The sequence below is a fragment of the Helobdella robusta genome (genome assembly GCF_000326865.2).
Source record: "Helobdella robusta unplaced genomic scaffold HELROscaffold_40, whole genome shotgun sequence".
Lineage (NCBI taxonomy): Eukaryota > Metazoa > Annelida > Clitellata > Rhynchobdellida > Glossiphoniidae > Helobdella > Helobdella robusta.
In genome coordinates, this window is record NW_008704903.1 from 908,005 (window position 1) to 932,874 (window position 24,870).

At 32.9% G+C, this 24,870-nt stretch overlaps 3 protein-coding genes across 3 annotated transcripts; all 3 read right to left on the reverse strand.

Moving 5' to 3' along the window:
- Positions 1-3: 3 nt before the first annotated feature.
- On the reverse strand, positions 4-5,396 carry HELRODRAFT_185832 (hypothetical protein). The gene is made up of 16 exons (XM_009025181.1): positions 5,284-5,396; positions 4,969-5,112; positions 4,602-4,697; positions 4,393-4,528; positions 4,212-4,297; positions 3,775-3,938; positions 3,416-3,542; positions 3,071-3,174; positions 2,656-2,788; positions 2,517-2,587; positions 2,102-2,217; positions 1,919-1,989; positions 1,556-1,614; positions 1,037-1,181; positions 155-739; positions 4-124 (listed from the first exon to the last, which is right to left on the reverse strand). Exons 1-15 carry the CDS (start codon positions 5,299-5,301, stop codon positions 719-721), a joined length of 1,491 nt encoding a protein of 496 aa, XP_009023429.1. The 5' UTR covers positions 5,302-5,396; the 3' UTR covers positions 4-124; positions 155-718.
- A 2,929-nt stretch (positions 5,397-8,325) lies between these two features.
- On the reverse strand, positions 8,326-13,570 carry HELRODRAFT_101673 (hypothetical protein). The gene is made up of 12 exons (XM_009025182.1): positions 13,449-13,570; positions 13,103-13,165; positions 12,721-12,809; positions 12,314-12,437; positions 11,932-12,045; positions 11,696-11,848; positions 11,146-11,244; positions 10,905-11,019; positions 9,738-9,890; positions 9,247-9,381; positions 8,710-8,888; positions 8,326-8,534 (listed from the first exon to the last, which is right to left on the reverse strand). The coding sequence occupies exons 2-12, from the start codon at positions 13,111-13,113 to the stop codon at positions 8,423-8,425; spliced, it is 1,284 nt and encodes a 427-aa protein (XP_009023430.1). The 5' UTR covers positions 13,114-13,165; positions 13,449-13,570; the 3' UTR covers positions 8,326-8,422.
- Positions 13,571-19,261: 5,691 nt separating this feature from the next.
- On the reverse strand, positions 19,262-24,651 carry HELRODRAFT_176953 (hypothetical protein; the record flags this gene model as incomplete). Its single annotated transcript, XM_009025183.1, has 10 exons — positions 19,262-19,395; positions 19,751-19,846; positions 20,069-20,317; positions 20,418-20,485; positions 20,625-20,999; positions 21,128-21,365; positions 21,629-21,812; positions 22,577-22,658; positions 24,036-24,166; positions 24,487-24,651. 10 exons carry the CDS (start codon positions 24,649-24,651, stop codon positions 19,262-19,264), a joined length of 1,722 nt encoding a protein of 573 aa, XP_009023431.1.
- Between the last annotated feature and the right edge of the window lie 219 nt (positions 24,652-24,870).

The window sequence follows — 24,870 nt, forward strand, 5'->3', positions numbered from 1 at the left end:
TTTCCGTAATGCGTAACATTCAATCCAAAAATTAAAAATCTGAATGAAGCATCGCTTCAAATAATGATTGACTTTAGAAAATGATTTTTCACGAATTGAACTAAAATTATCATCACTGTTATACTCGCTGCGGACATAATGTTATTGTATCATGTGAAATTTTTTGTCATTAAAAAAAATTTATAACTCGAAGAAGAACTATATCACAACGAGCCAAGCGAACATTACAATGATGTATCTTGCGTTTGCTTATGCGGTAATGTTACGCTAAGTTGTTCATGTATGTTTTAAAGATGTACTGATATGTGTGTGTGTACAGTTGTATGTGCATGCACATGTGTGTGTATATGCGCGTATACATAAGTACGTGTGCGTGAGTGTGTGAAAAATGAAATCAAATAATAATCAGGAAAATGTTGGTCGTTTAATTGAACAAACATTTCAATATTAATCTAGCTAATTAATTAATTAGCCATTTAATGGTTAAACCGTGTATTAATATTACTACAGATGAGTTGACACATCAAGTAATGTTATGTATGATGATCCATGTGTGCATCGTTTTTAAAGTTCAACTAATTGTTTAATAGGCATTTCAATTACTATACAATTAATAGAATGTTGTTGCTAATTAATTAATTAACCATCGAATTGATTGAATTAATCATTTTTATACAATTAATAACATGCCGTTGTCGTCCACAAGAGTTCTTGAGGTTTAGAAAATCAAGGAGTGCAGCTATGGGTGAGTGAAAAACAAAACATTAAAAAAATTATCACGGCTATATTTATTTTCATAAATTGATTAAACGACTAGATAATTGTAAGTTTGTGTGTGTATGTTTGTGTTTGTATGTGTGTATGATTGTGTTTGGTTGTATGTACGGATGTGTGTTTGCTGGCCTGTGTGTGGTAGAAATACGTGATATATATGTGTGTGTGTGTGTGAGAGAGAGAGAGAAAGAAAGAGAGTGTGTGTGTTTGAGTGAGAGAGAGAAAAAGACAAATAGAGATCGTGAGCAAAAACTAAACTGACCAATTTGAACAAGATGGCGAACAAGATAGCTAGGGCAATGTAGGGAAGTGCGAGCAAGATTGGATTCCTCTGACAGTGCGGTGTCCTCTCCAGGGCCCATCGGATTATTTTCAGGTTCTTGTCATTGTATGGCGGATAGCGGAATCTGGGTTTGTACGTGTGTGTGTATGTGTGTGTTTTTTGTTTCCATGTGTATGTGTGTGTTTGTATGTATGTGTGTGTGTATGTATGTGTTTTTTGTTTCCATGTGCGTGTGTGTGTGTTTGTGTGTATGTATGTATGCAAGTGCTTTTTAGCGTTGGTTGTTTGGATTTATGGTATGGTCAAGTGCATTCATCTGTGGTTCGTTCATTCGTACATCCTTTCATTCCTCCCCTCACGTATTCATTAAGTCATCCAGTTATTCATTCGTCATTTTATTCATTCATCCCTTCACTCGTTCATTCATTGATTCATTTTTCCATCCATTCATTCATTCCTTCATTCATTCATTAATGCATTCCTCCATTTACGACTTACTGGTTCATAAACTCCATGTTTTGTTTCTTCACGAAATGCGCCCTCATATGGGAGAATGCCTTGAGATGAATGAATGAATGAATGCATGAATGAGTGAACGAGTTAATGAATGGAATGGACAAATAATTGGATCAGTGAATGAATGAATGAATGAAAAAGATAAATGAAAAAAACTGAAGCAGAATTATTTTGTTTGACCAGATGTTAATTAAATGTAACGATTAATCATACAACCAGATGAAGCAAGTAAAAAGTCAATAAAAGATCGAATGAATGAATAAATGAACGAATGAATGGATGCATATATTCATTCTTTCATTCATTTATCTACAAATTCATCCATCCATCCATCCACTAATTTACTTGGAAAGCATAAATTCCGTGTGACGAACCTATCCCGCTATCCCCCACGCCTCCAAATGGCAAGGACGTTACTGATAATGATGACGATGATGATGGTTGTGTTGGTGGAGACGAACGACGATTTTGAATATTGGTGACGAAATTACGAAACAGAATTACCATCACGTGACCACCACAACTCACGTGACATGTTCATGAAGACGTCATTGGTCACCATGGCACCGCTGAGTGTTTCCCTGGAAACCTGCTTGATCAGCTGATTGTCCTTTGTGAATAAGTAGATAACCAAGGGCTTTGGTCTGTATGTATGTATATATGTATGTATGAGTAAGTGAGTGAATCAATGAGTTAATCAATCAATCAATCAATCAATCAATCAATAAATGTGTGAATAAATGAATGAATTTTCTGACGAACGAACTATCTAGATTTAACGAATGAGTGAATGGAATGAATGGAATGAGTGAGGGAATAGAAATAATGAAAGAATTGACAATTAAATGAGTGAATGAATGAAAAAATTAACAAATGAGTGAATGAATGAACGAATGAGTGAATGAATGAATGAAAAAACAAATGAATTAATGAAGAACCAAACCTCTTGTTAACAAACTCAATGGCTTCATCCATATCGCTTACAGTCAAGAAAGGCATTATTGGACCAAATATCTTAAGAGAGAATTCGTAAATTATAATACAAAATTATAATATTATAATGACGTCATCGTTATCACCACCTCTTCCTGCATGACGCAATCGCTTTCCTTGACGTTGACGAGAAGCGTAGGAGAGATGTAGAGGCTGTCTTCGTCTATGGTGCCTCCGTAGGCGACCGTGCCTTCCGTCTTGTCTAGCATCTGTTTCAGACGTCTGAAATGATTGGTTGGTTTGATGAATGATTGACTGAATGATTGAATGAATGAATGATCGATTGAATTACTGATTGAATGGTTGAATGGCTGGCTGAATAAACGAATGACTAAATAAATGAACGAATGAATGAACAAACAAACAAATAAACTGGTTGAATGCTCAATTGGTCAAATTAATGAAGAATAAATGAATGAATAGTTGATCGATTGACTGATTGATTGGTGAATTCATCTTCCTCCTCGTCATCATCATCATCTTCGTCGTCATCATCACACTCACTGAAAGTGATGCTTATTGATGATTCTGCTGAAATGTGGGGTCCTCTTGCTATCACCATTGTGGAATTCGTATATAGCTGACTTACATTCTTCTATTAGGAAATTCTGTAATCACCACCACCACCATCATCATCATCATCACCTGCATCATCACCATCGTCATCATCATTATCACCACTATCTTCATCATCATCATCTTCGTCATCATCATTATCACCACTATCTTCATCATCATCATCATCTTCGTCATCATCATTATCACCACTATCTTCATCATCATCATCTTCGTCATCATCATTATCACCACTATCTTCATCATCATCTTCTTCGTCACCATCATAATTACCAAATTTTCTTTGGTGCATAGAACGTAATCAGGCGATATGCAGGTCTGGCCGGAGTTGCACAACTTGCCCCACATCATCCTCCTGGCCACTATGGCAAGGTCACTCGTGTTATCTATAATTGCTGGACTGTGTGTGTGTGTGTACGTTTGTATGTATGTGTGTGCGTACGTTTTACGCGATTTATAAAGCCCCCAAAATATTTATGGGACCCCAAACTATTAATAAGGCCCCCAAACTATTTATGATGCCCCCAAACTGTTTATGATGCCCCCAAGCTGTTTATGATGCCCCCAAGCTATTTATAAGGCCCCAAACTATTTATGAGGCCCCTAATTAATCCCTACTACAATGTCCTAACCTTTTGCCGCCTAATTCGAGAGTGACGGGTGTCAAATGTTCAGCAGCTGCCTTGTAGATGATTTTTCCGACTGCGGTACTCCCGGTGTAGAAAATGTGGTCGAAGCGGTTCGTCAGTAGGCTCGTCGTTTCCGGAACTCCGCCGGTTATGATTTTAATGCATTCCTTCGGGTTGGGGAGTAGAGAGGGTCTTGTCAGTTTGTGAAATGTTTTTGTGGTTATTTATTCGTTGTTTTATTGTTGTTTATTTGTTTGTTAAATTGTCCGGTTTGTTAGTTCGTTAGTTTGTTTGTTCATTCACCGTTCTTTAATTCACCAATTAATAGTCTCACTCACTCATTCATTTATTCATTCATTTATTCATTTCCTCATTCATTCCCTTATTCATTCGCTCATTAATTCATTCATTCAATCATTCACTCATTCCCTTAAACATACTGGGTCTAAATATTCTAGAAGTTTCTTTTCCATAAACTGAGAAGAACTAATGCTGATCTCTGATGGCTTTACAATAGCACAATTGCCTGTTACATACATGACAATGATGATGACGATCGCGATTAAGATGATGATTAGGATTTCAATAATTAAGATAATGACAACTATTAGAACATCCTACCAGCAGCAATAGCTCCAACTAGAGGTCCCAGGGTGAGTTGGAATGGGTAATTCCAGGCTCCTATAATTAGCACAACCCCCAGTGGCTCTGACATTACAAATGCACTGTCGAGTAAAGTCAGGAGGTTTTTCTCGGCCTAAAAAAATGAGAATTTTTCAAATAAAAATAATAATAACTGCAATAAAAGTAGTAGTACTACAACAAATAACCTTTTTTTTCCCCATCCACTCATCTAGCTTATCGAGGGCTTCAACTATTTCATTCCTAACTGTATCACACTCAAACACGATTGACTCTAAAAATGGCTGACATTTTTAAATGTAGCTATTTGAATAAATTATGTTAATATGGTTTAGATTTAGAAAGCTTAGATTTGGAGAAAAAATATTTCAAATAGAAATTTTAAAACTGGTTTTTTAAGTTATTAAAAATTTCAAAATAATTATTTATTTAATCATTTTTTTATAAGTTCGAATTCTAGTTCTAACCCATCTTTAAGTTTTTAAATCAAAAGAATCACCAAAAAATAAATTTTAATTTTAAAAAATTGAAAAAATTATTTCTCCATCTATAGACTTTGGATAGATCTTTAGCTAGTGCTTCTGCAATGCCATCACTTTCCTTCTCGATGAAATTCAAAAGGGCCAACAACTGAGCCATTCGCCATTCTTTTGTTTTGGTTTTCCCTGTTGCAAAAGATGCATGGAGATCAGAAACAACCTGTGATTGGTTGTTAGTTATAGTTTAGTGAACTGGTACGTTCTGTGGTGCGTTGGCTGGTTAGTTCAACCTTCTTAAACTTCAACACCTAACTTAGTTTTGAATCTAAAATTTTGTTTGGTTCTGAACTTTTAAAAATTAATCAATTCGAATAAAATTAAATTGAGTTACTTTATTATAGGCAGCCATTTCTTTCTAACTGGCAAATATCGTCTGCCGACCAGAATTAGGAACCAAATCGGCCACAAAATATTAGACTTTTGGAGTTGTTTATTATCCTGGAATTTAAACTGCAACTAAAAATTAACTTAAGTTTGAAGTACCTTTAATCAATTAATTTTTAAGCGCTAAACTTAACGTTAAAATATTGAAACATGTGTAAGCTCATGACATACAGTACGCATCCGTGCACACATTTTTCTGATAATCTGTGTTTATTTCAACTATTTTCAGTCAAAGATTATCACGAAACTTTTTGTATGAAGTGTAATAAAAGAGAAAAACTGACGCAATTTAGTACAAATAACGCATTTAGATCCAGTTTGTGAGCATTAGCGATGCCTAATTAATCCTGTTAGTTCGTACGTTACGGGCGTATACACTGTTGTAAATTACAATTTTTATAATTACTACAAAACATTGCAATTTGTTAATTGAGTCAAAAACATTGCAGTTATTAGTAAAGTTTTAAAACATTTCAACATTTTAAGGTGTGTGTGAGAGAGAGAAAGAGAGAGAGAGAGAGAGAGAAAAGAGAAAAGTTGTGTTTTTGGGTTGTGTGTAACGTAAGATATGTAGTGGTTTCCGGGTGAACTCGTTTTCTTACACCTACTTACATTACTTACACTCACACGCACATACATGCAAACATACACTGATACAAACATACACAGATACATAAGCACGTACATGATGATCGTGTGATCTACCAACATATCGCAGGAAGGACCGGCCTTGACATTTAAAAAATTTTTTAACTTAATTTCATTGCGTTATCGATGATGATGATGATTGTGACCTAACTAATAAAAACACAGCAAGAAAATTTTTTAGCTACTTCATTTAAACACTTAACTATACGGTGGGGATTACGATTCTACAAAAACATGGCGGCACTGATGGCGATTCTTATATATATAAACATGTTAGTCAACTCTGCCGGCGATATGTTTCTACCAACTGCACAGAATAAGATCAACCAGACGTTTTTTGACTGTTGAGTCAGCAAGAGCACTCGTTTGTAGTTTTATCTAAAGAAGAATTGGGATTGACTACTACAATGCAATTATGTCTGGTGTTAACTTATCCCTTCCTGATTATTTGCAGTCTGTTCTGAACACAACAGCGAGACTTGTTGCTGCTGGTTATTAGAAATTCTTCGATTCAATTTCATCATACATAGGCAGGGATGATCTACAGTGGCTCTGCATGCCAGAAAGAATTATTTTAACTTGAATGAATAACTAGGAATATAAATTAATATATAGAAATCTGTATCAAAAAGTTTGTGGAGTCCTTTTGAATAGCTTCAGAAGCTCTAGCTTCACACGAGAATGTGAAAACGACTGTTGTTTAAAACGTTTCTTGAAAACATGTCTGCTCGTGTTGTTGAATTTTTTCAAATCTACAGCTAGTAAGTTCCAGATTTTTGCAGATAAAACAGAAAATTTTCTCTTCCGAATTGAATTTAGAAAGCCCAAGGTCACCATCAGTCGACTCTGATTTGCAATTTTTGAAACTAATTGTAGTTGCTTCAAGTTAGTTGGAGCCTCACCAGCGGGACAATCTAGGAGAGCTAGTTTGAAAACGATTCTTTCTGGCATGCAGAACCTGTGTAGAAAATTTTTGTTATGTTAATAATTTAAAAAGTTTTTAAATTATTTGCTAATGACTTTTTAAATTAATAACGCAACAAAATTGTTTTTTTTTGGTAAATTAAAATGATCATTTTTTTGAACAATGACATCAAAAATATTAGAATAGGATGAGAAGTTCGTTACAAAAATATTAATCTTAGTTTTTATCTGAATTTTAAAATCATTTTTAGCCACGAATTTGATTATTTAAATTGAACAAGAAAATAATTTTAAACATCACTGATAGTTTTTGAAGATTAGTACAATCACAAATTCTCTGCTTTATTAACGTTGTACATTTACTAAGGCAAGAATTAACACGTATAACAATATTGTGTGTGTATGTGTGTGTGGTGGGTGTAAAAGAGAAAGCGTGTGTAACATGTGATAAGTAGTACTTAAAAACTCATATAGTCTCATATCAAATATTATTACTCTCATCTATTCTGTACCCGCCGTGTACATACGCACATTCATAAATGGATATTTATTTTTCAATTGATAGCACAGAAGTCATCAGACGCAATTTAAGATCAGAGAGATGCATCATTTAAATTATGAACTTGAAAAAAATTAAATAAAACATAATAACAATAAACTTACAACGAAAAACTCGGACTATGATCATGTATAACAGACTAGAGGTGAGCAGGGGAACGGGAATCCTATGGTTTTTATGGGATTCCCATGGGATTCTTATGGAAATTGGTAAAACATACTTTTTTTCATATATTTCCATATCTTGTTCTCTTGCACTGGCTACTTATAAAGTATAGAATAATTTTTCAAATTTTTACTTTAGGTATAAGTCTAAATCTAAATCCTTTCCTAAGTATTTATCAGATATTTTAACCAAATCAAAACGTGCCGGTTTACGATCGTTTTCTTGTTCTCACTTCTTGTTAACTTGTGTTAAACACTCTTTTGCTAAATCTGCATTTGCTTTTTTGACCCTTTTTTCTGGAACTCTCTACCTCCTTCTCTGACTACTTCTCAATCACTTACGATATTCAGAGCGGATCTCAAGACAAGAGGTGAGCATAGGAACGGGAATCCCAAGGCTCTCTATATAACCATATACAACTCTATATAATTCTATATAACTATACATGTATATAACTCTATACAACTTTATATAACCCTACATAACTCTATATAACTCTATACAACTTTATATAACTCGGGAGGGAAAACACGGGAATGACTTAAAAAAATAGAGAATGGGAATTTTCGGGAACGTTGTCATAAATGGGAATTCGGGAAGAAATTGGGAATGAGAAAAAAAATTTGAGTGAATAGGAATTTCAATTCTTGCTCACCTCTGTAACAGACAGTAATAATGAAACATATCAGAAATATGTAAAGCAACACACACACATATTATTTCATATAAATATAGATATAAAATGATTAATTATTAATATTATAGTCATAATTAATCATAATTTCGATAATTATTCAATGCCGAAAGTGGCTGTTTCTTGGACGGCGATGCTCAACTTTTCGAGAAGAATTTCGAAAGAAGTGTAGGGTGGCAGGTCTAGACGATTGAAACAAGTGTGGGCCCTGACGAAATGGATGGATGGATAAAAATGGATGGATAAAAATAGATTAAATGGATGAATGAAGAGGAAAAGAGATGAATAGAAGATAAATGGTTATATATATTTAGATGTGAGACCAATTTTTAAAATTCTACTTCTCTCTGACAGTGAATCAATTAGCAAGCAACTAAACAAACCTCGGCAAGTCAGTAACCTTTCCCCACTTTTCGATGCAGAATTTTTTTGGCCCTGTACTCCCCCTAAGTGCGGCAAATCCCTCGACCGGGATACTCGATGTCCCCGTAACAAATTGCAGCAATCTCAACCGTTGGTCATTGTTGTAGTTGGATACAACTTTCCAGAACCACATTATCACCTGGTTGGTTTTAATTAATGAATGTGTGATTGAAGGAGTGAAGGAGTGAATAAGTGAATAAAAGAATGATCGAATAAATAAATGAGTGAATGAAAAAAATGAATGAATGAATGAAAGATTACACCATCAATTTTTTAATGATAACCATAAATCACGTTAACAAAGATACATACACTTATAGCATAGAAACCAAGATATCTACAAACAAACCAAACAATATGTAGGAGATACAAACGAGATACAACGAGATACAAACACGAAGATACAAACACGAAAATACAAACACGAATTTGCAAACACGAAGATACAAACACAAAGATGCAAACATAAAGATACACAGATACAAACACAGAAATACCTGATGTGATTCGGAATAGCCTGACCGGTATACTGTATTATCGTGCCAGTCTTCTATATCGATATCAACAGAGCCTGCTATTACAAGTTCCAATTCATTAGCGTCGAACTTTGAAACCAGGCGCGGGTCTAATATCTGGTTGATTGGTTGATTGATTGTTTGATTGATTGATTGATTGATTGATTGATTGATTGATTGATTGATTGATTGATTGATTGATTGATTAGTAGATTTGATTGATTGGTTGGATGGTTTGATAATCGATCATTTGTATTTGTACACGGACTAGTGATTTGAGTGTTGATCAATCTAATATATTTTTCAATTTCCTTGACTAATTAATCACATAATTTTTTTATCGATCGGCCTATCTCTAATTCATTCAATCAACAATCCAACCATTGAACCAATCAGCCAATCAATCAGCCAATTAACCAACCAATCAGCCAACCAATCAGCCAATTAATCAACCAACCAATCAGCGAACGAACCTCATTAAAACCTTGCACGAGAACTTTCATCTGCTTTTGGGTTCCCCTCTTAATTCTCCAATCCACCATTCTTTCGATGTACTCTTTTTTATTTCTCTCAGTCACTCTGATGTGTCGGCCATTTTGTTTTAAGTCTCGCTCAATCACTCTTATCTTGGATGATGATGATGATGGGTTTGCAGGAAAGCTATCATTATCATCATCGTCGCCGTTGTTTATGTTTTGATTCTGTTTGTTGCTGTTATTATTAGTATTATTGTTGTTGTTGTTGTTGTTATCATTAGTTGCAATGTCTGTAAGGTTTTGCAAAGGCGATTTTTCGATTGATGATCTTTTATTAGTAGTAGCAGCTGTAGTAGCAGCAGCAGAAGTAGTAGTAATAGTTGTAGTGGTAGTAGTAGTGATTGCATCGCCACCATGACTATGACTTCCATCATTTTCGTCGTCAGCATCATTATAGTTGTTAATGATACATTGAGAGCTTGATGATGATTCGCCAACTTCATAATCGTCGTTGTTTATGCGTGTGTGTTTTGTTGTTGTTGTTGACGATGTTGTTGTTGTTGATGATGATGGTGATAGTGGTGGTGGTGATGATGATGGTGGTGGCGTGAATGTTTTAGATGTTGCATTAGATATATTATTATCACTATTAAAAGTATTATTATTTACAACACTACTACTGCTACCACTACTTTTGCAACTACTACTACTACTACCACTACTACTACCACTACTACTATAAACAATAGTTTCATTACTATTACTTCTAATACTGCTGACGTTCTCGGCACTTTTACTAATAAAACTAACACTACTACTGCCGCTACTAATGCTACTACTACCGCCACTACTACTAGAAGTAGTATTGATTATAGTAGTAGCAGTGACGTTAAGGTTGTTATTGCTATCGGTACTATCAAGATTACTACTACTGATGTTTACTGTGTCTTCATTTTCAGATAAACTATCCCCTATGGAGAGAGCGTTTCTCATTTTTTTCCACTGCCCGCCCAGCCACGAAAATAATCTTCCATTATTGTTTCCGTTATTATTGTGGCTATAATAATTACTATTTTTGTTTTTATTTCTTTCGCTATTGTTATCAGGATCGTCGTCGTCGTCGTTGTCGTTGTTGTTGTTGTTCTCGTCTTCCTCCTCTGTCACGCTAAAGGTCAAAGCCATGGCTTCGAGGTCATCTTGTTTGGCTTCGTCCTGGATCCAGGTGAGACTCCTGTAGAATTCCATGTCCAGAGATTCGAGGTCATTCAGGTGCGGTTTTCTGTTTTGTGTGTGGTTGTGTGCGTGTGCGTGTTTGTGTGTGTGTGTGTGTGTGTGATTATACAACACGATTCTCAGCATCGTCGCAACATCAACGTCATTATCGTCTCAACCAGCAACAACCAACATATGTAGCAGTTGCTTGTAGAAGACTCTTGTGAAAAACACATCCAAGAGGTACTGGTGAACGAGTGCCAGTGCAATCATCCGCCCAGCAAATCTGAACCTATCATCAAAAGTAATAACTATAAATAATAATTATTATTACAATTATATTCATAATTATTATTATCATCATAATAATTATTATTATAGCAACAAGATGGAAATTATAAGATATTTTTTAAGGACCATTCAAATCAACATAGGACCCATCCGAACCAGCCAACCAAGTTGATTAAAATTTATAAACTGCATAAACTAGCGAGGCCCAACCAATCACGGCTAATTAAAATATACATTAATTCATCAGTCCAACCAATCACAATTAATTTAAATATTAATTATCCTTCTCACATAAATAAATAAATATGTAAATAAATAAACTAACAAAGGCCAACCAATCACAATTAATCTAAATAGTAATTATCCAATTAGCATAACTTAACAAACAAAACCAGCCAATCACAGCTAGGCCACGCGAACGTATAAACAAAGCCTAGCTAATAGGGGCTCACCACTGCAGGTTATTTTCAATCTGATTGGACGACGGGCTGACCTGGACAGTGTACGTATCATTTGCGGAGTATGCAAACAGGCCGTAGTAAGGGTTGAACAGCTCCCGAGATAACAAGAAAAAAAACTCTCTGGATGGGCCCCCGTAATCTAGTCTGGTGATGACGACGACGAAGACGGTCAACATCAATAATAATAATAACAAATAACGAGACTTATAACAAGACGAATAACGAACCCGTCTTCTCCTTTGAAGGCGATGGCGAGTTTCGATTTGATGAGCTCCTTCTTCGTTAGGCTCATTACTTTCACGAATGCATCCTCCAATATGTGATCTCTGCGTACTATCAATCTGTCTCGTTTTGTTTCGTCACGTTTCGTTAAGCATCGTATTGGAATAATAGTAAGTATGACGTTGATGGTGATGATGATGATTACGGTGATGAAAGCTATAAAGATTATAAGTGATGCCGATGACAATCATAAAAAATGATGATAATGATGATGATAATAATGCGGTGATGGTGATGACGAAGATGGTGATGATGACGTTTTGATGATAATGATGATATTTAAATAAGTTATTCTATAATTAGAAATGGGTTTTTCCAAGCAAAAACCTGTATTTAACTGGCCCTTTAGAATAGCCTTTAGCTTCGAGTTTGTTATAAAATTCCGCGAGTTTCACTTCTAAGTTTCGCTTTCTAGAAGCATTTCTGTGGTGGGCAACGGCCGGTGATGATCCTGGTGATGATGTTGGTGATGGTGAGAATGATCATGATAATGATGATGAAAAAAGTAGTGATGATGATATTGAAGAGGATGGCAATGATGATTACTGATAAAATGACCAGACTTGAAACAGACCAACCAATCAATCAATCAGCCAACAATTCAATCAACAAACTAATCAATCAGTCAACAAACCAATCAAATAACCGACCAATCAATCAACCAACAAATCAATCACCAAACTAACCAACCAATCAACCAACAAATCAACCAACCAATCTACCAACCAACCAACCGAATGGAATAGCAGGATTATTGTTATCATAATTTTCGTTGTTTTCTGAACTGTCAGGTACATAGGACATTATCTCCTCCTCGAAAACGCTGTCGTATTTGGATGACATCATGATGATGTCACGCATGATGATGATGATGATGATAGCAATAATAATAATAATAACGGTGGTGATGTTAAGATAGTGATGATAATGGTGAACCGCCATCTTCCAAATTGGTCATTTGAATTTTTAAAAAATAGGATTCTGCACAGCACTGGTGATGATAAGGATGACGATGATGATGATGACGATGGGGTAATGATGATGATGACAACGACGATGGGGTATTGATGATGATGATGATGATGGGCTAATGATGATGATGGTAATGGTGATAACCTTAACATCATGGTAAGTTCAAGATCGTTCTTCAGCCTGTTTATTGCTGCTAATCCCTCTGATCTAGAGGAAAATATTTGTTGTTAATTTATTTCTTTATTCAGTTTTCTTTTATTAATTCATTAATTCATCCATTCATTCATCCATTTATTCAACCATTCAATCGTACACTCTTTCATTCATTTATTCGTTCCCTCATTAGTTCATTGATTGATTGATTTATTCATCCATCCACCCATTCGTTCATTTATCCATCCATCCATCTATTCATTCATTCATTTATTCACTCATCCATTCATTCCAACATCCATTCATTTTTTTCATCCATTCGTCCGTTACAATTGACCTGATGAGATTGACTTTATTCTTGAGGGATATACTGGATAGAATGGCGGGATATTTCGATTTCAGGATATCCAAGACACTCCTCTGCCTCAAAAACAGAACTACCCTCTCGTTGTAATCTATAAATTATTAATTAATTAATTTATTCATTATTATTATTATTATTTCTAAATATAATTTATAAGGATTCTTAAATATAATTATAATTAATAAGTATTATTATTGTGATTAATTGATAAATGCATGTTAAAATTAACTGACGAATGGATAGATTGATGGATGAATGAATGAATGAATGAATGAATAAATGAATGAATGAATGAATGAATGAATGAATGAATGAATGAATGAATGAATGAATGAATGAATGAATGAATGAATGAATGAATGAATGGACCAACCTAAATTAGTATTATGAACAGCATTGTTGTTGCTAGCCTGTTAAATTTAAAACAAAATTTGAAAACGAAAAAAATTACCTTTTGATAGTCGTCCAATCAAATTAAAGATCAACCAATCAATTATATCAGTTAATCAACCAATCAAATTATAGACAACTTATCCAACCAATTAAATAAAAGATCAATTAAGCAAACAAATCATAGACAACTCAACCAACAAATCAAATTTAAAATCAACCAATCAAATTACAAGTTGCTTGGTCAAAATATATGCCAACCAACCGTTAAAGTACTAGATAATAGTGACGATGATGACAATGATGATGACGATAACACAGACGATCTGATTGGTCGGTTGGTTAATTAATAAAATAATTAATAAATAGATTAATTAATTGATAATTAATTAATTGATAACTTAATTGACTAACGATCAAGATTATCGAGTGGTTAAATGATTGAATAATAATCGAAAATACGGAAGTATAAACGAACGAACGAACAAACAAACAAACAAATTAATTAATTAATTATTTAATTAATGATTGACCTTAACCCAAGGACATCTGCGTGGGCTTGAGGTAAAAGGGGAAGCCGCGGGTCAATGTACGTGGTCAGTTTCAGCCCATGGTGAATAAAGAATGGCTGGTGGAAGTGGTCAGTGACTTACTATTATTATTCTTATTTATATTATTATTATTATTGTTAAATGAAAAATAGTAGTGTTAGTTGATTGAGTATGTGATGCTCGTATTAACACGTCAACACGAAACTTTTGTGGTGTACTATAGTTCAGTTCTTAGCATAAAATTACATAGTGTAGGGCTAAAAAGTGGAGCATCCAATATGAAACCTTATTTGATTTGTTATCCATTCTCATTTGCCACATTGGCGGAAATTGTTTGGAGGGGTCTGAGAATTTATTGACCAATGATACGAGGTCTTTGCGGTGCTGATATCTGATTGGTCGGTTGGTAATGATTGGTTTAATGAATGATTGAATAACTGAATGGATGGATGAATGGACGAAAGTGTGAATGAAAGCAAGAAAGAAAACCAGGCATACTGAATTAGTCAATTATCTAATAAACGAATTATTGATTGATTGAACGAACGAACAAATGAATGAATGAATGAATGAATGAATGAATGAATGAATGAATAAATAGAAAAATTTATAAATGAATGAAACTGATTAAAAGTGAACTTTTTAAATGAAGATCTGTCCCTTCTAATGGCATTCAAGATGTGCTTCAGTTGGCCGTTCTCGTTCAGCAAATCCTGGGCAACCTAATCCCAATCAACGTCATTGGTCAGTTAAAATCAAATAGGTCAGTTCGAGGTCGGTCTCTCTAATAATTAGGTCAGGATTATTAATTATTACAATATACATAATCTTTTTTATATCGCTATTATTATACCATAATTTATAATAAACTTACTGAATTGTTCATAACAAGAGAGTAGAAATCTGGCCTACAATTGGAGGAATAATAATAATTATTATTAATATTTATTATTAATTATAGTAATTATAGTTATTAATTATTATTAATTATTATTAATTATATTAATTATAATTATTTTCTGTTATTATTTATTATTTTTCAATAATAAAATAGTTTGCTTAAAGAATGCTTGCCTGCATAAGAAGATAGCTCCAGGCAATAAGACGTCGCCACATTCATCAACGTACTCGAGGTTGTTGTTGTTGCTGTTGTTGATGTTGTTGTTGCTGCTGTTGTTGTTGCTGCTGTTGTTGTTACTGCTGCTGATGTTGTTGCTGTTGTCATTGTAACTGTTGATGATATTGAAAATATTTGTGATGTTTTCACTAATATCGAAGGATGACGATGACGAAGATGATGTTGTTGTTGTTGTTGTTGCTGCTGATGATGTTGTTGTTGTTGATGATGATATTAATGTTGTTGTTGTTGATGATGATGATGTTAATGTTGTTGTTGTTGCTGCTGATGATGTTAATGTTGTTGTGGTTGTTGTTGCTAGAATGTTTGGACGCACAGATCTCCTGATACTTTGATATCTGTTTGATTGATATCATCATCATCATCATCGTCGACATTATTATAATTAGAAAAAATAGTAGTAGTAGTTGTAGTAGTAATAGTATCATTATCTTCATCATCATCACCGTCGTCGTCATCATTATCATAACCTCCTGTCCATATTTCTCCTATCTTCTTCTGTGATCGCCATATTGTTAACTCTACGTACGGATGAACTTGAAACTTGAAATAGTAATTATATTTATAATTATTATTAAAAGTATTATTATAATTATAAGTAATAGTAGTAGTAATAGTTGTAGTTGTTGTTGTTGTAGTAGTAGCAGCTATTATCATCATCATCATCACAATCATCATCGTCATCATCTTCGTCTCCAGTATCATTATCATCACAGCCTGACCTGGTTTTTTCCAGGTCGTGACCTTATTGTTGTGGTCAATGTAGAATATTCGGCCATGGATGTCCATTCGACTCTCCCAACCTTGATATGATTATGTTATTATTATTATTCTTATTATTATTATTACCATCATCATCATCATAATTGCGTCATTGTCATCATTGTTTGACCTTTAGGTAAATAATCTTGAAAGTGTTGTCCATTAAGTTGATGCTGTTGTTGATGTTGTTGTTGATGCTGTTGTTGATGTTGTTGTTGATGTTGTTGTTGATGATGTTGTTGTTGCGATTGTTGTTGTTGTTGATTGTGGTAGTGGTGGTGATGATGATGATCGTTACTAGGATGGATGGATGGAAGGTTTGATGGGTGGGGCACTCGCCTTGATTTGGATAATCTAACTATGTATGAGTGAACGAATAAATTATAACATTATTCATTCCTTCATAATTTCGTTAATTCGTTCACACGTTCATTTATTTATTTGTCGATCATTCGTGTATTTATTCATTCATTCATTCGTTCGTTCTTTCATTTATTTGTCCATCCATCCATCCATCCATCCATCATTGTCTGGATTCGGATAACCTAATTACAAACCAGGAACAATTATATAACATTACTCGATTGTTCATTCATTCATTTTTTACTTCGTTTGTTCATTTAATTAACTCGTTTAGTCATTCTTTTCATTCATTTATTCACTCATTTATTCATTCATTCTTTCATTCACGAACAATCAATCTAATTATTGCTTTTTTTTAACTCATTCGTTCGTTCAATCATTCATTTGTTCGTTCTTTTATTCATTCATTCGTTCGTTCTTTTATTCATTCATTCATTCGTTCGTTCGTTCTTTCATTCGTTCATTCATTCGTTCGTACTAGAGTGCCCTCTTAGTATATCTCTTCTCGCTAAGATGTTGTCAACAGCGCCATCACCCTCGTCATCAACGTCATTGTTGTTATTGTTGTTGTTGTCGTTATTATTATTATTATTGTTGTTGCTGTTGTTAGTGTTATTGTTGTTATTGTTAGTGTTGTTGTTGCTGCTACTGTTGTCACTGTTGTTAAGTCTAATAGCTTCAGAAATAAGATCCGGAATAACATTAATATGTTGTTCTTGTTGTCCAACGTGGTCATCATTAGTGATGTCATTGTTAATGTCATCGCCATTGTTGTTATTGTCATCACCATCAGCACGATCAGCGGTCTCTTTGTTAGCTTTGTCATTGATGTTATCTTGGTCATTATTATTATTATTAATGTTGTTGTTATTATTATCATTGATGTTATTATTAATGTTATTATTATTATGGTTGTTGTTGGTTGATCGTCTGATAAGCATGACAGTATGTCTTGCGGTTGGTGACTTAAATGGTACAGGAGGTTTGGTTCGTTTTATGTTGTTGCTGGTATTGTTGTTGTTGTTAGTGACTTCCATATTGATGCAATTGTTATTATTATCGTCACTATTGACATTGTTGTTGATGTCATTGGTTACGTCATTATTATTATTATTGTTAATATTAGTATTATTGATGTTGTTGTTGTTAAGTCTGTCATCCATGTTATTCCGTTATTTCCTAAAACTCCGGACAGATACCTGCATTTTGTTAAAAATATGGATTGACGAATGAACTAACGAACGATTGAATGAACAAACAAACCAACGAACCATTGAATAAACTAACGAACGAATGGATGAACGAACATACGAATTAATGAATTATTAATAAATTAATGAATTAGTGAAAACTAACCTCTAGATAGAATTGAATTGAAAACAACATACACACACACAAGGGCATCACCATCTTAATTTTCCGTAATCACCAATAAATTATCAGCAACCACACATTTATTCTTTTTTACTGACTAATACTAGCATTAAGTCACACATTACAGATGATTTTTATAAATATATACATATATGTACACATGTGTGTGTGCATATATAACATAAATTTATACATACATTTATATACATACACACACATGTTACATGTATTATGTATGTTCTTATTTGCATGCTAAATATAACATGCATTATGTTACATAGTGTATATATATATATATATGAATATATATATATATACCTACATATTGACACCGTCATTCAGGCGTGTTTTAAATAGTACTACAGGTAAACAGGTATTTTGTTTAAAAGTGGATGGATAGTTAAAACGAAAAGGGCTAATTAAGGTATAGATCATATTAATTCAAATTAAAACTGCTTAAAGGACTTTGATCTTGAGATGTTAAGCTGTTTATAAATTAGTATTTTAGGTAGATTTATTCCCTGTATATATGTTTTAATACTTTTTTATTTTTTTATGTTGGCATACTACTGCTTATTAAGTACAACCACAAATCCTACGGGTGAGACTCTTCTAATTTTGTGTTGAAAATAAAATTTTCGTTCATGACCAAACCAGAAATATTGTCAAAATGAAGAATTGGAGCAAATCATTCTAGAAATAACATTAGATTATACTATAATGCTATAATACTGACTGACAACACCAACACACACAGACTCACGTACGCACGCACACACGCATAAATATATATAATTTATTATAAAATAATATTGTACAGTAAGGACTATCGCAATATATAATGAGTCAGGTCTATTTAACTCACAATCTACTTTCATGTTAACTAATTCAATACATTCAGTTGTTCACTTGACTTTAACGGTTTATTCATTCGTTTTTCATTCATTCATTCATTCATTAATCTATCCATCCATCTATTCCCTAATTTATCCGCTCATCCATTCGTTCATTCATCCATTAATCACATGAGATTTACGCATTACAAGTTAAATACATGCAATGTTCACACTATACATTTTTTATTCTAAAATCATTTAGTAAAATCTCGTTCATTAATTAATCAATCCATCCATTTATTCATTTGTCAATCCATCCATTCATTCATTTGTCCACCCCTCCATCCATTAATTCATTCATTCGTTCGTTCGTCAGTTAACATTCCTTCTGTTAAATTTATTCAGCTGCCTTCTTGCATCTGCATAAATAGTTGATATAGTGTTAGTTGTAGCTGCAGCCATTTTTGTTGTTGTTGTCGTCGTTGTTGTTAAGTCTGTGTCCATATCTGTTGATGTCATATGGTTATTTCAATAACATTAACGATAATTTTTATACAAATAAACGAACAAACCAACAATCAAACAAACAAACAAACAAACAAACAGACAAACAAACAAACAGCCAACCATTATCAGCATCGAGTAGAGCATCAAACACCTTACACCTCTTATGACCATTGAAATTAATATTATTATAGTAATTATTATTATTATTATTATTACGAATATATAATAGTGGACTTGACATGGGTGACGATGATTTTACAGCATTTGAGCAGCTTGTCTCAGATATCATGTGACTGAGATGATTATGATTATGATGATGATGATGATGATGATGATGGTGATGATGATGGTAACCGTTATTGTTGTTGATGTTATTGCTATTATTATTATTATTATTGTTGTTGTCTTTATTATTAATGTTATTGATGCTAAAGTCATGTGGATAGGAATCTGGTGTTGTAAATGATAATGATGATGACGGTGATGCTAGTGATAATGGATGAGTGGAACCATCATCATCATCATCATCATCATTAGCTGTTATCACGTTATTGTTGTTAGCTGTATTGGTAGTAGTAGTAGTAGTAGTAGTAGTAGTAGTAGTAGTAGCAGTAGCTGCAACAGCGGCAGTAGCAGTAGTAGTGGTTGCCGTAGTAGTTAAACGGCGTTTACCAGGAATGTAATATCTGTGTGTTGGGTATTGTTGTTTGATTGACAGCTGAGTTAGTTGAGTAGGCATGGCCTGCTGTTGCTGATGACGATGATGCTGCCGCTGGTGGTCGTCGGTGGTGGCGTCAGTTGAGTCCATTGAATCGTGTGCTGTTGTTTGCTGTTGTTGCTGCTGAAAATGTTGTTGTTTTAGTTGCTGCTGGTGATGTTTGCTGTCTGAGTCTGAACAGAAATCACTTTGTTCATCGTCACCTGCATTTATAAAGATATGATGATGATGGTAATGGTGGTAAAAATGATGATGAAATAGAATAATGGTGACACAAACGATTAGATAGATAAGAAGACCAACCTTCTCTGCCATCATCAATGCTATCTTCATCATCGTCATCGCTAGAGTTGCTACAAGAACTACAGGCTCTGTTGTTTAATCATTTTATCATATCAATGTTTAGTTCACACATTCAACATACAACCAAATGAAAAAATGATGATGATGAAAATGATGATAAAAATTATTATTTAACACAACACCAATGCCAACCGTAAGTTAACTGACCTATTGAAACGTTTTTCTCCCTCACATCTCTCATAGACCATACTCGTTCCCGACTCCCTAACTGATCTCTTACGTTTTCTACACATCATTCCCCGACTGCATCCAACAGTCACATCCCTACTTTGGGTCCTAAACTTTGTCGTTGAGATAAAAGGCATAGATGTCTCTCCTTGTTGTGAGTTGGACAAGGGTCGTATCGATGATGGTAAATTTTCAAGTTGGTGTCGATAGTTGTTGGGATCGAGAATGGGATCATTGTCGATGACGATTGGTAATTTCTTAAGATGGCGTCTTCTTCTCGGCAGTCGAATTGGTGACAGGCAATCGGTTACTGAATCTGATTCAACGAGAACTGGGGCTGAGATTGCAGGATACCTGAGAAGAACAATGAAATATAATTACAAATTGATGAAAAAATTGAATTGAAATTGAATTACTCAATTTAATTTCATATTTATCAAAAGTTTAAAAAGCCAAAATACCTTCCAAAAAAAATCAATAACCTGGAAAGAGAACACTTTGGCCTAGCCCCTAAGTAGCCACTAAACATATTATTATTCATATCATCTGAATCACTTTGCTGCTTGCTCCAACTCTGCCAATTTTTAGGCAAGTGATGACTATTGGTAGAATCTTGCATGTTAGCCCCGTCTAACTGGCTGCTGTCAGTATCACTGTAGTTGTTGGGAGCCATTGTGAGGTCAGTTGGTCGACGTTTTTTGTACCTACGTCGTTTTCGTACTTAAAAAAGAAAATTTTTTTTATTAATTTAAAATTAGATTTATTTATTATCATCATTTACAACAAATTTAACCATTTACTTAAGTTTATTTAATAATTTATTCTGAATAATTAAATCTCCAATAGGAATAATATAGATTATAGATAGATGAATTATTTTATTTTATAGTCAACCTTTGATGTTAATCTTACGTAATAAATAACTTATAAAAATAAATGTCTAATTTTTCGAAAATATAAATTATAAAAAATTATTTTATTACCTTCACCTGCAGTTGATTTATTTCTGATGCCAGGTGCGCTGTGATCATCCAGAGCAGATGCAAAATCTTTCACTAAGTCTTCCATGACGGCCAGGTCATACGCTGCCAAAACTCGAAGATTCTGTAAACCTTCGACTAGATTGTTTTCCATAAGAACTAAAAGCACTAACAGCTTCCGGAAAAGCTGTTTATATAATAAAGTTAACAAGCAAAGAGATAGAATAACATTAACTGATGAGCGAACTTTTATTAGGCAAAAGGGAAAGTTAAAGTAGCCATTAATTAGGAATACTCGGTGTTAATTGAATTGACAGATTCGACAAAAACAATTTGCGATTTCAACATTTCTGTTGTTCAATTTTTTTATCTTTTTTACTAAGGAAGAGCATTCGTTCGCCAGGATCGGCAGCATCAACTTTTCAACTCAGCGACATCTTTGGTTTATCAAGCAACAAAACAGCAATGATGAGCTATTTAATAACAGAAAATTTATAACTATCGTCAATTTTTTAAATTTAAATTAAATCATTTTAAAAATAATTTTAACAATTTTTAAAAAAATTTTTTAGCAAATTTAGCAAATTTAATATTTACCAAATTATAAAATAAAAGTGTAAATTTTTGTAATTAAATTTATTAACTTTGCTTTTAATCATCTATGCTTTTAATACATTGTTTGTTTGATATTTAAAAGTAAATTCGAGTTTTTGGTGCGAAATAACAGAATAATTTATAACTATTGTCAATTTTCTAAATTTAAATTAAATCTTTTTAAAAATAATTTTAACAATGTTTTAAAAATTTTTTTAGCAAATTTAAAAAATTTAATATTTAGCAAAATTATAAAATAAAAGTGTTAATTTTTGTAATTAAATCATGGATATATCATGTAATTAGACTAAATATAACGGCCTTCGCTCATTTTTGACGGTCGAACAAGGAGCTTACTTCCGGAGGGAAATTGGAGGGTGATTTTTTATCGCCCAAGTCAAAAGTTACGATCGTAAATTTTTTTAATTTCGGAATATTGCTTTTATTTAAAATTTCAAAATGTTTTAAAAGGTGATACTAGATGCTGTTTTAGGATAGATATTGCTGTATGACGGTTAAGTATCTTTTTGCATTTTAAATAAAAAAAATTTTTTGTGAACCACCAACATCACTTAACTCATTAACAATTAACTGTAACAACACTAAACGACGACTAATTAGTAATTAAATTACTAAACTCTAATAATTAAGCTAAAACTAAACTCTACTGATTCTAATTACTAATTGAAATAAATAACAGATAGCACTAACGAACATTAACGGATTAGACTACTAGAAACTACCAACCACTACACTACTACATACTACTACTACGCTAACGACTAACAGCACTTGTTCCTAAAATCCTAAATACTATTGCTTGATTGGTTTTAAAATTTTTATTTACAATGCTTAGGTCTGGGAATAAAAAATATACTAACTAAATTAAATAAATATAGTAAATTAAACAACTTATCAATCAATTTTATAAAATAAACACTTTTGTTATTTGTTCAATTCAAGCTTCAAACTCCCCAAGCTAACTTGCAATTTAATTAAAATGTATTAATTATGAGTGATTCAAACTAAATTTTTTTTCATTTAATGTTTTACAAAATATTCCTCATTCTTAAATTGTAGTACATGTTGTTATTAAATTTATTAAAGATAATGTGTGATTCCAGTGATTCATCAATCCATGGCTTGTTAGATCATGATCATTCAGTTTTAAAGAATCCCCATCACCATAACCAATGAGGTTTGTAAAAATTGTACTTTTAATTTATTATATTTTATGCACTTAGAATGTTGTGTTATTAATTATTAATACCTAGGGAAACCGGGTCTCTGGACGCAAAATGAAGATTGATTGATTGATTAATTATTATCATTAATTTATTAAATGCTGTGCATACCTATGGCAAGTAAATAAAATAATTAAGCATAGAAATAGCCACAATCAAATTAATTTATATAGGCATGAGTATAATTTGGATAATAATAATTAAAAATATCGGTATCATTGAAAATGGATAAAGTCATAAATAAAAAAATAAATCATAAATTGCTAAAAATAATAGTTCCAGTAAGATTTTGCCTTACATCTACATCTTTTTTTCATTCTTATATTATAATAAATGTTTATTATCAAATATATCAAGGATTGATTTCTCAATCCATGACTAGATTGAATGTCATGGTCCTACAGTTCTAGAGGATCCCCATCACCATTAGTCAATAAGGTTTGTAGAAATCACCCCAGGCATACCATCAATGTTTTGTAGCCACCTTTTAATGTAGTGTTAATAAAATGACATTGAGAATAGTTATTTAAAACAATCTTATTAAAATTATTGAACAGGTATGACAAGATTACTTTCTTAATGTCCTAGTGTGAGGAAGATGAAAGCCATTTGTCCAAAGATAATCATATGCCTTATGCCCATACAAATGCAGTGTCAACGCGAATGATTTTTGATCAGAGTCATATGTTCTAATTTTTTTAAACTTTTTCAGAAATTTTTCTGTTAATTTATTTGTTACATTAAATACTTGATGTGTATTTCATATAAAAACTTGATTATGCCAATCTTGTTAAGCATTAATATAAAATTGACTCTACTTGTAATGGTAATTGGTATGATGATGATGATCCCAGTCCTAAGCAGGGTTTATTATTCACATTATGCCCTTTCTAAGTTTTAATAAAATACATAGAATATTGTTGAATGCATTTTATATTTTTTGTATAGATAAGAATGTTGCAATGTACAATGATGATGTGAATTGCTTCCTTGTGTAACTGATGACATATAAATATAACTAACTTGAAAACATGGGAATGCTTTCTTCAGCATTACCTTCCTTTCTCCATCATAACCCTTATAATCTTTATTACAGAAATGGTCACTGCATATTCTTGCATTTTTTGATGGAAGCCATTTGAAATCATTTATTTCCTGTCTGATGCACTTAATCCAATCGTTTTGCATTTTTACATTTTGAGGAAATCTGAAATTTTATAAACTGTTACAGAAACTTGTGCATTTCTTAAGTATTGCTTTTAATAATAAAATGGTAATCCATGATTAATTTTAATAATAAATTATAATAGTCTATAAATAAAATATATGTAATTGTAAAACAAAATAGTTCTATTCAATGAGTATAGGGATATTGTTACATTTATTTTAGTGTAAATTTAATTTGAA

Excerpts from the sequence above, each read along its gene's own strand:
- HELRODRAFT_185832 (XM_009025181.1), bottom strand. Across the intron at positions 2,789-3,070 it reads ATCAATAAGCATCACTTTCA|ACGTCTGAAACAGATGCTAG; the intron begins GTGAGTGTGATG and ends CAATCATTTCAG. Across the intron at positions 2,218-2,516 it reads ATTGAGTTTGTTAACAAGAG|ACCAAAGCCCTTGGTTATCT; the intron begins GTTTGGTTCTTC and ends ACATACATACAG.
- HELRODRAFT_101673 (XM_009025182.1), bottom strand. Across the intron at positions 11,020-11,145 it reads TACAAGCAACTGCTACATAT|AAAACCGCACCTGAATGACC; the intron begins GTTGGTTGTTGC and ends CACACAAAACAG. Across the intron at positions 9,891-10,904 it reads CCATGGCTTTGACCTTTAGC|ATAAGAGTGATTGAGCGAGA; the intron begins GTGACAGAGGAG and ends TCATCATCCAAG.